Below are 14,774 nucleotides of genomic sequence, written 5' to 3'. Positions count from 1 at the left end.
GTGGACTGTAACTTCTACATAAATTTATTAGTGTTGTACAATGCAGAATTTCAATTCATATAGAAATACTACACAATGGTAATTAAAGATCCCAGAATTTTGATCCATTTGTGCAATTCTGCTTTACTACATATTGAAGCAAACCAACATCTTCTTACTTAAAGTTAGATTTACTCAAGCATAAATATTCTTACAAACATTACATTGCTCGTTTACTACTTCTTGGTTGGACTTTGTATAGTAAAGTTCAACACATTTCATTTTACAGAACCTTTTAATGTATGCATTTTGTAGTAAATTCATAACATTTCACACATTGTAACTTATCATATTAGCGTGCATAATCAGATCAGCAGTAAATGCAGCCTGTATGACTGGTATGCCTTTCTAGGCAGTTATACATGATAACTGTATTAACAGTGATGTACAACCCTAAGAGATGGCCCCACTTGGAACGCTTTTTTCTAGGTTAATGTGTTATCTTTTCAAAGTAGGGATTTAATAACATGCAAAATTATTTTGTGATTGTAATTTCTTCTCTCAAGGCTAGAATGCTTTAATATTGGACATTCATCTGTTCACAAAATGAAAGGGGTTATCCAGCTCTATATGACTGATGACCTATCATCAAGATAGGGCATCAATTGCTGATCAGTGGAGTGCGCTCTGCCTATTAGCTATTTGCTGAGACAGGTATATTCATGCAAAGAGCTGATGTCTGCCTTAAGCACACAGCTCCATTAGCACTACAGAGACCTGGTATGGTATTGCAGGCACAGTTCTCATTCATGTCAATGGGAACTGTGCCTGCAATACTGTCCCAAGTCATTGGAATTTGTATGCAGCTGTTTATTTCCGGCTGCATACACTGACACAGGCCTTCAAACAGCTGGTCAGTGGGGTCCCAAGTGGTAGACCCCCACCGATCAGCTATTGATGACCTATCCTGAGAATAGATAATCAGTTATTTTGAGTTGGGCAAGCCCTTTAACCACCCATGTAAGTACTGGGTTTTTGCACAGGTAATGCTGAATAGGTCATCTAATTAAATAACTACTTGGATTGTATAAATGAGTTCACAGCACAATATTCTTTGAAAGTGTTATACTTTGACATATTAGAGGTTATTGGCCAGATTAGGAGAAAAGGTGCACATTTAATCCATATAAAAGCAATTTTGTTGGTCTTCTAAATCATTTACACAATATATGTCTTGTTAAGTCAATTAGGACTGTAACTTCTATATAAACTCTCAGTCTTTTATAATATAGTGTACATAATGTCAGTGTATTTAGACATGCATTGTATTTTTTATTCATTTTGATTTTTGAAGTGATCCTGCAATCCTGGACAAATAAAGATGGCTGCACCACTTCCCTGACTAACTGATGCACACTGTGCATTAGTGTGCATTGCTAAGGCCCATTTAGACACAACAGTTATTGCTCAAAAGATGTCTTTTGAGCGACTTTTGAGCAATAATCGTTGTGTCATTTACAACGCAAGATGATCGCTCAAACGTTTCCCACTTGTCTTCTGCATCCAGCTATTCCCTGCTCAAAGCGCCTGGCGGTTATACAGCCAAGCGTTGCGAACGGAGGATGCAGAAGACAAGCGGGGTGTCCCTGCTAGTCTTCTGCATCCAGCAGTTCCCTGCTCAAAGCGCCTGGCTGTTATACAGCCAAGCGCTGCGAGCGGAGGATGTGGAAGACAAGCGGAGTGTCTCTGATGTTTTCTGCATCCAGCTGTTCCCCGCTTGGAGCACCCGGCTGTTATACAGCCAAGCACTCTGAGCAGAAGATGCAGAAGACTAGCGGGGTGTCCCCGCTTGTCTTCTGCATCTGGCTGTTCTCTGCTCAGTGCGCCCGGCTGTTATACAGCCGAGCTCTCCGAGTGGGGTATGGAGAACAAGGTGGACCGCTCTGTTCTTCATACCCAGCCTGTCATCAGGGAGCGGGATACAGCTGAAACAATAGTATCAGCTGTATCCCGCTGTGAATCCCTGATAAGGCTCATTGTTGTCTTTCAGCATGCTGAAAGTCAACGATGAGCAACCGCTTAACGAAAACTGCACGATGTCAGTGCAGTTACACACGAGTATCGCTCAAAAGACGGCTTTTGAGAGGATTTTGAGCAATAATTGTTGTGTCTAAATGAGCCTTAAATCTAAGACACTACATACTGCTTTGATTGACCAGTGTTGTCCATGTGAAAAATGCTGGCCAGTTAGAGTATCATATAGTGTCTTGGTCTATCAATGCACACTAGTGTGCAGTGTGAACTAGATAATCAGAGAAGTGATGCAGCCATCTTTTTTTATACAGAACCAGAGGATTGCTTTAAGGAGCTTTATATAAACTGCATTTGTTTAACATACAGTATTTTATGTTAGGGAAGATTCAACAAGCTCAATATTTTACTTTTTCTAGATTAATTATTGTTAAAATGATACGCTAGAATGATATGGAAAATTATCAATTGCACAAGAAAAGTGTCTTAAGCCACTGCAAAATGCAACTGAAAGCCCAATTTTAGATACATAAATATATAATTATATATATTTGAATATTTTTTTAAAACCCTCTGTTGTCGTATGGCAATCAACAATGTTCCATATTTGGTTTTGGGTCTTGACTTGAACTATACAGAACAGTTTTGGTCAGGTGGCTAAAATTAAACACAAAGTTTTATATTCTACTTAATATTATTATTTTAATTATAGTGTTTTTGGCATAGACAGTATTGGAAAAAAAATCTAAATTAAAGGCAATGGACACCTTTGAGGGCCATTTTTTTTCATTTAAATGCATATATTGTGCGCTGACATTTTTTGCAATAGGGTTTAATTAAATTTTTTGAATCATTTGACTTTTTGCTGCTTCTACATATCACTGTATATAGACACCGAGTCTAGGTCTCAATAGGAGAGCCATCAGTGAAGTTGGACTGACAGCCTGAATTTCAGCCATTATCTTTACTCTCCTGCACAACTTTGTTGTGGTCATAAATTTAACTGATCAGAACGTGCTGGAGAGGAGAGAGCAGAGGAAACCTAACCCATCAGTCCGTTTGCATTAAACATTTTTCCATCTGTCTATAACAAACACTTATATGCGTAAGATGTTTTAATTGATATTTTTTGTAGTAAAATGATATAATATGATCTCCCCACACTATCTGCCTAGGAGCATTAGGGAAATGTGAATGAGAGCATAATGAAGCAGATTTACTATTGCCTATGTGTCACAATGTTGGCATTATTTGTTCCTAATATTTTTTTGCATTCTTTTCTCTACACATTTAGCATTCTTTGTGGCTAAAAGAATATTTCTCTGTGAGATGCTTGACAACTGGGATTGTTTTGGCCTAAAAAAATGACATGTCAAAGTTCTGTCTTTGTTTTAGATACATTTATCAAAACGTGCACTTGTTTTCTGGCAAACATTTCAGCCGCAAAACAAACCAAGTAAGGTTTGGTATAAAGTTGGAAATTAACACATATTCCACTGGGTAGCGCATTTTGTGCGCTAAGCTTTAAATATAATGTTTTTTTAATGCCAAACACAGCATACATGTTTTATAAAATGTCATACTTAAATGCATATTCCTTTTTTTTTCTTTTAACTTAATTTATTCCAGTTGTAGTCTCATGTCCACACATCATATAAATTTGTTACTTTGTGGATTTAAAAAAAAATAAATAAAAGATGGGTAGTCAACCACTCATCCATTCCAAAATATATCCATTGCATAATGGTTGAAATCCATGGGACAAATCAGCGACTTATCAGGGCTTATTTACACGAGCGTATATCGGACGGTGTTTTCACGGCCGGCCGATATACGCTTCCATCTAAGCAGTTCCCCCTTCCCTCCCCCTCACTGACTCTCTGCCTCTCTCCTCCACTGACCCGTTCGCATTGGGAAGGGGCAGGATGGGGTGGAGCTCCGCTCCACTCTGTCCTGCCCACTCCCATTGCTGGCTATGGGCAAGGGGTGGGAGGGGGTTGGTGCTTAGCTCCATCCCCGTCCCGCCCACTCCCATTGCAAACCGCTCAGGGAGAAGAGAGAAGCAGAGAGCCAGTGAGGGGGAGGAAAGGTGAGGTTCTGCTCAGATGGAAGCGTATATTGACCGGCCGTGAAAACGCCGGCAGATATATGCTCATGTAAATAAGCCCTAAGGCTGTACTCAAATTGTGGCTGCAGTGCAGTCATGGTGTGTTCTTTACGACGTTTTCCAAAATTGTACCAAAACCCCTCTACAAATAAAATTGTGGTGTGCACAAACACCAAGAAACACACATACAGCTGATGCACGTCAGATAAAATGTATGCTGCAAAAACTGTTGCCTACTTAATTTCACAAAATGAGCCACAAAAAAAAGGTTCGTTAAAATGTCTATGCAAAGAGAAAATTTATAAAAATAGACAAAAATGTGGCACCCTTGCACCAAATTGAAGAAGGTAGAAAAGGCACATACATAAGACTAGCTATGATAGTCCACCCTTAAACAACATTAGTAAATCTGCCTCATTATGTTTCATTTTTAATATTTTTTTCCTGTGGATTACATAACATTAACATTTTTTAACATTGCTGTAGAGAGAATGCCATTACATGAGTCCGAATGGGGCTCACAATCAAAGTTCTCAGCCTCAAACACACATATACACTAGGGCTAATTTAATAGGAAACCAATTAATCAGTATGATTTTAGACTGTGAATAGAGACAGGAGTACCTAAGGGAAACTCATTTACCATGGGGATAGCATACAAACCCCATGCTGATGTTTTACCCAATGTGCAAGCTATATCCTGATACCAAAGGGAATTCAACTTTCTTTACTACTACAGCCTATAGGCTTAGGTATCCCTATGATAAATTTGAGGAAAAGAAGACCTGGTTATCAGGTAAAATGGAATGGCAATGGACGGTTTAAAACTACTAATTTAGAAGGCTGTATTTTGTACTGATCATAAGCATGCATTATGGCTTCTATAATGTAGTAGCTGTTTTGCAATTTTTGAAAATCAGATTAAAAAGCTTTAGCAAAATGCTTTAAAAAAAAAATCTGCCGTTGCCAGCCTACCAACCTGCTTTATGAGTGTATAGATAAACATATGCTCGCTTTAAAGAAAATGTTAATGAGTGATATTGCGGAAACAAGAAAGGAAAATAGTATTTATAAATGTCACAAATCTTGAGAGGTTAAATATAGTAATATTATCTTATAGTTCTCAGTTATGTGTCTACTCGTATTCCTATATTCATATATTAATAATTCACAGCACAATCAAGGTGAGGTTAAGTAATGTAATGTAAAAGATATTTACCAAGTGGTAAGTAATATCAATTGTTGTAGAGGGATTTTCTGGGACTTTGTTATTGATCACCTATCATCAAGATAGGTCATCAGTTGTTGATCATCGGGGGTCTACCACCTGGGATCCCCACTGTTCAGCTGTGTGCTGGGCTGCTGTACACTTTTCAGCACCCCAGATTGGTATTGCTGGCACAGCTCTCATTAATTCAGTGCTTTACCCACCTGGGCTATTGCAATGTGGACAGAGTTTTCAGCTTCCTGCTTTGTGTGTACTGACAATAGCCCGGTAAACAGCTGAATAGTGGGTATCCTGAGCGGCAGCCCTCCGCCAATCAATTTTTGATGACCTATTCTGAGGATAGTTCATAAATAGTAAAGTCCCAGGAAACCTCTTAAATTTGGGGATTGATGGATATGTCTCATTGGCTTTTTTGGATAAACATAATGAAACATACCATTAAAATTATTTGCTATTTATAAATGAATACTTATTTTGTTAAAGGCAGTGCTCACGGGATACATTGGGGTCAGAGTTGAAGCCGCTGCTCTGACCTTTGTGTAGTGATCAGCGCTCATGATTGCAGGCACAGCTCTCATTGAAATCAATGGGATCTGTGCCTGCAATTATGAGCGCCGGCCACTAAATAGGGGTCTGAGCACCAGCTTCCGCTCTGACCCGGGTGTATTCCAGCAGGTGCTGCCTGGAAAACCCCTTTAGGGTGAAAGCACAGATGCAGTTTTTGTGTCACTTTTCATATAGTTTTTTTGAGTTAAACACACAAGTGTATGCAAAGCAGAAAAGTACTAGACTTTCCTTTATACTTTTCCTTTTTTGGGTCCACTTCTAGCTGTAGCTAAAAAAATCTTCATCAAAAACTGCCACAAAAACGGAATGTGTAATTCCAGCCTAATGGGATTTTCCAATTTAAAAATACCATTTTCAATTACTTACTTAGGGAATTCACCCATTTTGGACCCTCGTCAATATACTGGAGTGGAGAATAGCTACAAAAATCATCTTTCTCTCTCTGGATGACTCAGTTTGTTCCTGTATTATGTGGTTAAACCATTGAGTCCAATGTCAACTACAATATGTAACACTTTATCTTCCCTGTAGAGGTACTGCAGGGAACCAGAAACTACCTGCTAGGTTTTTGATACAGTTTAAGCCTGTCTCACACGGGCTACAAAATTGTATGATTTTATAGCGATGCAGCATCGCTACAAAACGCATGTATGTGAAGCCCATGGTTTCCAATGGGTTCTTTCAGGCTACAAAACATCTGTCATGTGAATGAACCATTGGAAACCAGGAGCTTCAGATACATGTGCTTTGTAGTGATGTCGCATCGCTACAAAATCGTGCAATTTTGTAGCCAGTGTGAAACAGGCCTTATAGTTGAATGATAGAGGCCCTAAGAGAGGAACACCCTGTGATTAGATTATCATCAGAGGGTACTTCTAAAAGAAGTTTAAAATGAACCTCACCTTTATGTGTCTGTCATTATAATAGCATAGCATACAGTATTACCTCTTTCAAGCATCTACTATTCTGATAGTTTAGTAAGTGATTGACCCAAATCCAAAGAAAATGCCCTTTAGCTTCATTGTATTTAGGGGTAACATCTGAATGCAGCTTCCTTTGTCTGGTGCATACACTATATTGGCATATAAAAAAGTAATTTTTGGAGCTTGTATTTATGCATGTATTATTTGTTTCCGAATATCATATTGATTAGCTTTTGGCTAAGCACTACTGCATACACCTAACACAAATTTATATAGTTAGGTTTTCTCTGATTGTTCATGGGGGTAACTTTTTTCTGCCACTTTTTTTGCAAACCTGTGTACCTAACAGTGATACAAATCTCCACATATACTGTCTGTAATAGTGCAGATCCCTATTAACCCTTTCATAATTTAAGTAGTAGTAAAATAAGATAATTTAGTTTGGTAAACATGTTAAGTTGATTTATGGGTATTGGGTATATGGGTTTAAATAAATATCCATGCCATCATGCTATAAATTTGAATTCCATTTAGGGTGAATTCACACGCCCAAATTTGTTGATGAAATATCTATGTTTGAAAATGTGTTCCATACATTTGAACAGGGTTTTATTCTGCAGCCTGTGCATGGTTTTCTACAGTCCTCATTTGAATGAATGGAACAGTCAATGAATGGAAATGTTGTTAACAAATCTACCAAGTGTGAAATCACCCTTGTAGTCCATCATACATTGCATGGAATGGTTTATTTTATTTTGAAACTCGTTTAACTAGTTCCTGACTGCCTGTAGACAAAAAACTTCCAAGTGACTCATGTCTGGTAAGGAAGGGGAGGTAAAACGCCAGGAAGTGGTTAATATTCAACAATTTTGTTTGATGTCACTATCTGTTTATTTACTGTAGCATGTTATATTTTTATATTACTTTATTTAAACATTATCAAAACATATTTCACTGTCATCTCTCTGTTCATTTGTAGAAGCATTTTTATATTATTTTCCATATATTTATTGAATGAAATCATCATAAAATAGTGAATTTCTTATTATATTATTTTCTTCTTTCTTCTGCTCTTTTTTTGGTTGGAATGGAAAAATGTCTATTCTGCATTGGCATTGCATGCTGCTTGGTCTGGTCCTTCTGTTCATTATCCAATGCATGTAAGAAACTGCCTTTTTTTCTTTTGCGTTTTGGTCATTTGGGCTTTTATATTTATTATTTGTGTATTTAACATTTATTTATAAAAAAAAAGAGGAGGATCCGAAATCTGAAACTAGTAATTATCTTTTAATTTGTAAATATACTTTGTAGTAAAGCACAGAAGTGTCCGTCCTTACTTTTCATCTGGCCTAAGATGTGTGGTGGGGAATGACCAACTTTGAAAAAAAAGTGTCACAAAATGTCTGTGCTCTATGAGTCTTTGTGTGATTACCCAGTGATTGTGATATGAATTCCTATCTGTCTAGGGTTTTACTAGCATGTCATGTTATTGTGTTGTATTTGTATAATGAGAAGTTGGAGTTCTTAACCACAGTAAATTCAATAAAATGTAAGGGCGGACACGTATGTGTGAAGGGGCTCTTTAACTTTTAAATATAATTATCAAGACAACCCTCTATGAGACATACTAATGGTGGCTTTACATAGGCAAACTACTGGCTGAAAAATCTCTCAAACAAGCTATTTTGACTGATAGTTGCCTGCGTAAAAACAGCACTTAACAAGTTGCTAGTCACTTCATTTCAGCTCACTGAAATGAAGCAACTAGTTTGGGACTTTTCACTCAGTGTGAACAGGCTGTTTTTCATCTTTGAATGACTGCCTGTTCACATTGAATGGATTCGGAGGCAGAGGCGGGCAGCTGGAAGAGATCTCCAGGGTGCTCTGCCCCCATTAAGGCCCTATTACACAGAATGATTATTTATTAATAAAAAATCGTTCAAATGAGGAAAAATGAACAATAATCATTCAGTTTAAATGCAGCCAACGACAAACGATAAATTGTCCACTTTTAATTCATCATTCATTTTGTGCAGGCATAAAAATCATTGTTGGCTCCTTCACTAATGATTTGGTTTGAATACCAGTCGTTCAGTCATTCTCATTCACATATACAGTGAATGTGAACGACTGAACAATTTCTAATTTCAATGAGATAATGATCTATCTGCCTGTACAAATGGGCTAACCGAGTGAACTCTGACATTGTTTGCTTGTTTAAATAAGAAATTGGCATGTCTTAATTGGCACCAACTAAATACTATTTATTCTTAGGCCTCGGTCACACAAGCGTTTTCTCCGCGCCTAAATAGGCATGCAAAAAGATCGCCCCTCTCATGTAGAAAGGATCACGTGAATAGGTTAATTCCAGCTATTTGAAGAAGCCCGTTCACACGATCGGAGGTGCGTGGTGCGTGTTTTCCAGCTCCTATAGGAATCTATAGAAGGCACGCTCCAAAGATAGGACAGGTCCTATTTTTGCGCGCCCTACGGACCTTAGATGCGAGTTTTACTCGCATGTCCTATCTTTGGCAGGTGCGAGTATTTTGCGCGTCTAAAAATAGTTTATGTGAACACTTCTATAGGAAACCATTGGTTCTTTTAGAAGTGATCTTTTTGCGTGCCTATTCATGCGTGGAAAAAACGCTCTCGTGACTGAGGCCCTATTGTCAACCTACATAAAATTAATTAGTAGTTACTAGTAGTCGAATAATGTAGTTACAAGGATATTCTGGAATGCAGTGACATCCAGCTTGCAATGAGGACTGGTTATGGGAATTTATGTGTCTTTTTTATTTATTTTTTACTCAGATCTCCTTAAAAAATATATATATATATATATATAATTCAAAAAATATATAAATGTATCATTACAAATAAATAAAAATAAACCTCCATGTAAACTGTCTCAACACCTCACAGGAGTTGGCATGAATTTATGGGATTTGTAATCCCAGCATACACAGTGCAACTGCAGAAGATTTAGCTGTTACAGTAGTTTAATTTTCACTAAGAACGGCTGCACACGGCAGTGACGGGCTCTGCCGCAGAATTCCGTGGCGGAGCCCCTCACGGCGCCCCCCAGAGACCCCCAAACTTACCTGCGGATCCGGCGTCCTCGCTCGTGCATGACGCTTCGGCGTGACGCACCGCAGCGTCATGTGACACGCCGGCCACGTCACATGACACGCCCACCGCAGCCGGTGGTAGGCGGGGAAGCGGTTTCACGCTATCTTCTGCTATGCTACAGCGGATGATAGCGTGACGGACGGGCTTCCATTGACTGCAATGATGAAAGCCATCCACGCGTACACCCGCGGCATGCCACGGGTGAGGACGGGGGATTTCATGGTGCAGAATTCCGCGGTGGAATTCCACACCGTGAGCCCTGAGCTATTAGGTTCAATAGAACCTAATAGCTGCGGGCAACGCAGCAGATTTTTAGCGCGAATTACGCGGCGGAAATCCATCCGTGGGAAGGAGGCCTAAGGATGACTACCCACTACAGTTTTTTCCTGCAGGGGTCTATGGGACTTGTAATGTTAAAATCGCGATCGCGCAAAGTTGCGATTTCGCCGTAAATTGCGATTTTGCGCAATCGCAATTTTAACATTACAAGTCCCATAGACCCCTGGAGGAAAAAAACGCTGCAAATCTCGCAGTGAAAAAACAACTGTTGTGGGTAGTCAGTAGTCACCCTTAACCAGCTCTTTAACCCAGCAGTTACTGATCAGTAGTTGCTGTACTAATATTACCTGGTTAACTGCTGGGTGAAAACCCTGGCAGCACTGGTTTAGTGAAAGCGGCAGGATCTTGCAAAATCAGTAAGATATCGAGCTCTCAGAACATATTGTGCTTTAGGGGCCTGTGGGAAAGGTGCTGGGTTTGCAGGGATTGCAAATCCTGGAAGTTTGTGCCTGACTCCTGTGGTGAGTTAGGCACTTTACATGGAGGTATGGGGTGTTTTTTTCTGAAAAATGTTAAGGTCCCATATTTAAAAAGAAATGTATTTGTGGGAGATCTGTATAAAAAGTAAATAAAACTAATATGTTAATTCCTGTGGTAGTTCTTTAAGGTCTATTTACACTTACATACAGATGCAAGTGCCAGGATAACATTGGATACAATGTCTTTACATTAGATAGATAGATAGATAGATAGATAGATAGATAGATAGATAGATAGATAGATAGATAGATAGATAGATAGATAGATAGATAGATAGATATGAGATAGATACAAACAAATATCTCTTTAACTGGTGTGGAGCTTGAAGACTTCCCTAGCCTGGCAGAAAGTATGCATACTGAGGTCTATGTAAGACATTTAATTTTTTTTTAACTTTAAGTATACTGTATTCTACAATACATTAGCGCCTTAGTATTCCAGATAAATGTTTGGTATGATTTACCTATCACAGTTTTCAGCATCACAGTTAGGGCTCAGTCACATGGGTGTTTTTCGCACAATTTTTTGTGCGCATAACTGATGCGCTCAAAAAATCGCGTGACCGAAGCCAGCGGCATGGTGGAAAAAAATGTTGCTAGCAGGGTTTATCTGCCCAAAGGGCTCGGTCACACGGGCGTTTGTATGCTCAAAAAGAGCGCTGCCCGCTATCCTCTGTCACAACTGTGTCACAGCTGTGGCAGAGGAGAACGATGTTCTCCCATTGAATTCAATGGAGCCGGCAATACATCTGCCTCCATTGAAAGCAATGGGCTGCCAGCAAGCTCTGTATTAATTTTCGGGGAAGGGCTTTAAATATAAGCCCTTCCCTGAAAGGCATCCTAAAAAAGTGTAAAACAAAAAAAAAATCAATACTCAACTCTCTGCAGCTGCCGAGGCTCAGCCGAGTCCAGCCGACTCTTCTCCTGATCTGCTTTCAGAAGTATTCAGCAGGCGGGGATTTAAAATGAATTGATGAATGGGTGAGTGAGTGCTGCCTCTGATTGGCTGATAGCTGTGACCAATCAGAGGCAGCTCTCAGCTGTCATTCAACAGCTGAGAGCTGCTTCTGATTGGTCACAGTGCTCAGCCAATCAGAGGCAGCCCATTCAGCAGGTGCGGATTTTAAATCCCCGCCTTCCGAATACTACTGAAAGCAGTTCACGAGAAGAGGCGGCTGGATGCAGCTGAGCCCCGGCAGCTGCAGAGAGGTGAGTATTGATTTTTTTTATTTTTTACACTTTTTTTAGCATGGTTTTCAATGGCATTATATCTATTTGTCACAACCAGAACTTATTTATATGATGGAATGTCAACTAAGCTCAGTTGGCTCCATAATTGTGTTTTGTGAGGCCATATTTAACAGTGAGAGTCAAAACTATAGGTGATGTCAACTTTTATCAAAAGATATAATGAATGAACAAGCAATTTGGTAATAGGGATAAGTTATACTGAGAGCACTTTTGTTAAATATTAGCTACATTTTTGCATAATTCTATAGATAAAAGTTAGAAAAGATAAAAAGTGAAATACCTCAGTTTTTGATGCCTTGTACTAGCTAATAAAAAGATGTTGATAAATAGCAAGCTTTTGAAGCTACATAGATCTCTTCATCATTCATGGTTTAACACAATCTGGAGTCACAATTTTATATACAAAAGAACTTAGGGCTAGTGTGGCAAATAGGGCAATGATGTGAAGCAGAACTATTGGTATATGGAGGCAGTAACAAAAAATTATTAAACCATTTGGGAGATAAGGGATGTGAAGGGTATATTGTACTCTGATTGAGAACTGTCCCATGCTTTTGATGGTCGACACTCGTCCCTGCACATACTCGCTCTGGTGCTGCTGCATGGGAGCTAGTATCGCTAGCAGACAGCGGGGCGTTTGGTGGAGATTTGTCTCCTTGCGCTCCCCCGCCCATTTCCATTGACTTAATATTGCAGTTGTTCAATACTGAACTACTGCTATTTACACTAAACAATGATCGTTCACCTCATCGTTCATTGTTTATGCTGCATACACAATGGACAATAAGCTGAACGATCATCGTTCAGTGTAAATAGTAGCCGTTCAGTATTGAACAGCTGTTATGTTAAGTCAGTGAGGAGGGATGAGGGAGCACAAGGAGAGAAATCTGCTGTAGCCTCCCCGCCCCCTTGCTGGCCGCTCTGTGATATTTTCCAATAGGTGGCACCAGTGTATCATTTTAAGGGTGGACACCCACTTCCGATTTTGTTCCCTGTGACGCGACAGCGATGATTATGAAACCAATGATTTTCAATGGTTTCATACTCATTTGTGATGTTTCAGCAGAGCTTCGCATCGCAGAGAAGAAATCTGCGATATCGCTCAGTGTTTTCAATGGGGCCAGCGGCAGCAGCGCTAGCCTTATAGAAAACAAAGGGACTATATTGCAGACTTCTGCCACAGCTGTGGCAGGAGTTTCCGTCACTCCCACGGGTGCCGCAGGGATGAAGGAATCCTCTGCCACAGCTGTGACAGCTGTGGCAGAAGTCCTGGATGATATCCCATTGCTTTCAGTGGGGTCAGTGCTGCTGCCGGAACCATTGAAAGTGGTTTTGTGGCAACCCCCGCAGCCTGATTTTCGGGGAAGAGCGTGAAATATAAGCCCTTCCCTGAAAATGATCTCTAGCTGGTTAAAAAACAAGAAAAATCTTTACTTGCCCTTCCGCTGCTCAGGCGCGTCCTCCGTCTGGCTCCCCTGCACTGCTGTCCAGCACTTTCAGCAGGCGGGGAATTAAAAATCCCCGCCTCCTGAAAGGGCTGTGCTGATTGGCTGAGCGCTCAGCCAATTATAGGCAGCGCTTACCTATTCATTGATGTTACAGCTGTGGCAGAAGTCTGCGATATACTCCCTTTGTTTTCAATGGGGCTAGCGCTGCTGCTGCTGGCCCCATTGAAAACACTGGCGATGTCGCAGCACTTTTTTTGCGCAGCGAGGCGAGTGTTTTCACTTGCTCTTGCAGTGCAAAAAAATGAAAACGCCAGCGGGTGTGAGCCCTAATTTCCATAAATCAATGCAACACATTCATTCCTGACCTGAGTGTGTTGTATCTTGCCAAGAATTTCTACTCTGTCTCTCCTATCTTTGAGACTTGAAATTAACTTTTAATACCAATATTTTCATGTCTTTGATGGGTATAAATATGTGACTCTTTAGATTTTTTGTTTAACCATGCCTGATGAAGAAACTTAAGCAGTCTCAAAAGCTTGCTGTTTTTCATCATCTTTTCAGACAGGCATTAAATGGAATTTATAAACTAGAATTAATATAAAAGAATTATCATTGTTTTTCTTTACTTGCATGGTAATAGTGTTCCATATTTTAGCAGTGTGTTATTAGAAATGTTATCATTTTAATAAATTTATATAATATATTGCTGAAAATAGTTATTGCCTCATAGCGCAACAAATCCAAAGGGGTAAGTTACATTTCTAGTTTAGTTTAGCTTAGGTTCTTTTTATAGATTGTGGTAGTTTGATCAAAGCATGGCTGTTTTTTTACACTCTTTAATTCTCTGCCTTAGAATCCAAAATCACAGGAACCGGTAACACTTGACTTTCTGGATGCAGAGCTTGAAAATGAACATAAAGTAGAGGTAAATTATCATCTTTATCCCAATTCAATACTTGCACCGTATTTCTTGTAGATTAACCTCTTAGAGTAGCTTTTAGGTTTTTTTCAGCTATCATGTTTTTATTTTAGCATAGACTTAACTACAAAATCATTTGATCACTTCTACAGATGTAGCAAAGTTTAACATGACTTTTAATATATTACAGTTACTTTATGTGCTGTTATTTATTTGCCCCTTAAATAGCATTGTCAGTGGCTTGTGCTGTGTTAAGATAAGATGGCAATAACATTTCAATGACCTTAAAAAAGATAACCTGTTACAGAAAGTTATGGCAGTCATGTCAATCTTGGCTACATCTGTAAAGTACACTAAAATAATTCTTTACTGCA

The 14,774-nt window shown here is 39.3% G+C and overlaps 1 protein-coding gene across 1 annotated transcript in view; it reads left to right on the top strand.

Moving 5' to 3' along the window:
* CACNA2D1 (calcium voltage-gated channel auxiliary subunit alpha2delta 1) overlaps positions 1-14,774 on the top strand; it is a 640,389-nt gene that overhangs the window by 533,233 nt on the left and 92,382 nt on the right. Inside the window, exon 19 of the mRNA XM_066592011.1 lies at positions 14,335-14,406. Within this exon, the coding sequence (XP_066448108.1) occupies positions 14,335-14,406 (72 nt within the window). The remainder of the gene's footprint in view (positions 1-14,334; positions 14,407-14,774) is intronic.

The sequence above is a fragment of the Eleutherodactylus coqui genome, chromosome 2 (assembly GCF_035609145.1).
Source record: "Eleutherodactylus coqui strain aEleCoq1 chromosome 2, aEleCoq1.hap1, whole genome shotgun sequence".
Classification (NCBI taxonomy): Eukaryota; Metazoa; Chordata; class Amphibia; order Anura; family Eleutherodactylidae; genus Eleutherodactylus; species Eleutherodactylus coqui.
The sequence above is the reverse complement of the archived record's forward strand: the minus strand, read 5'-3'. Positions and strand labels throughout refer to the sequence as shown.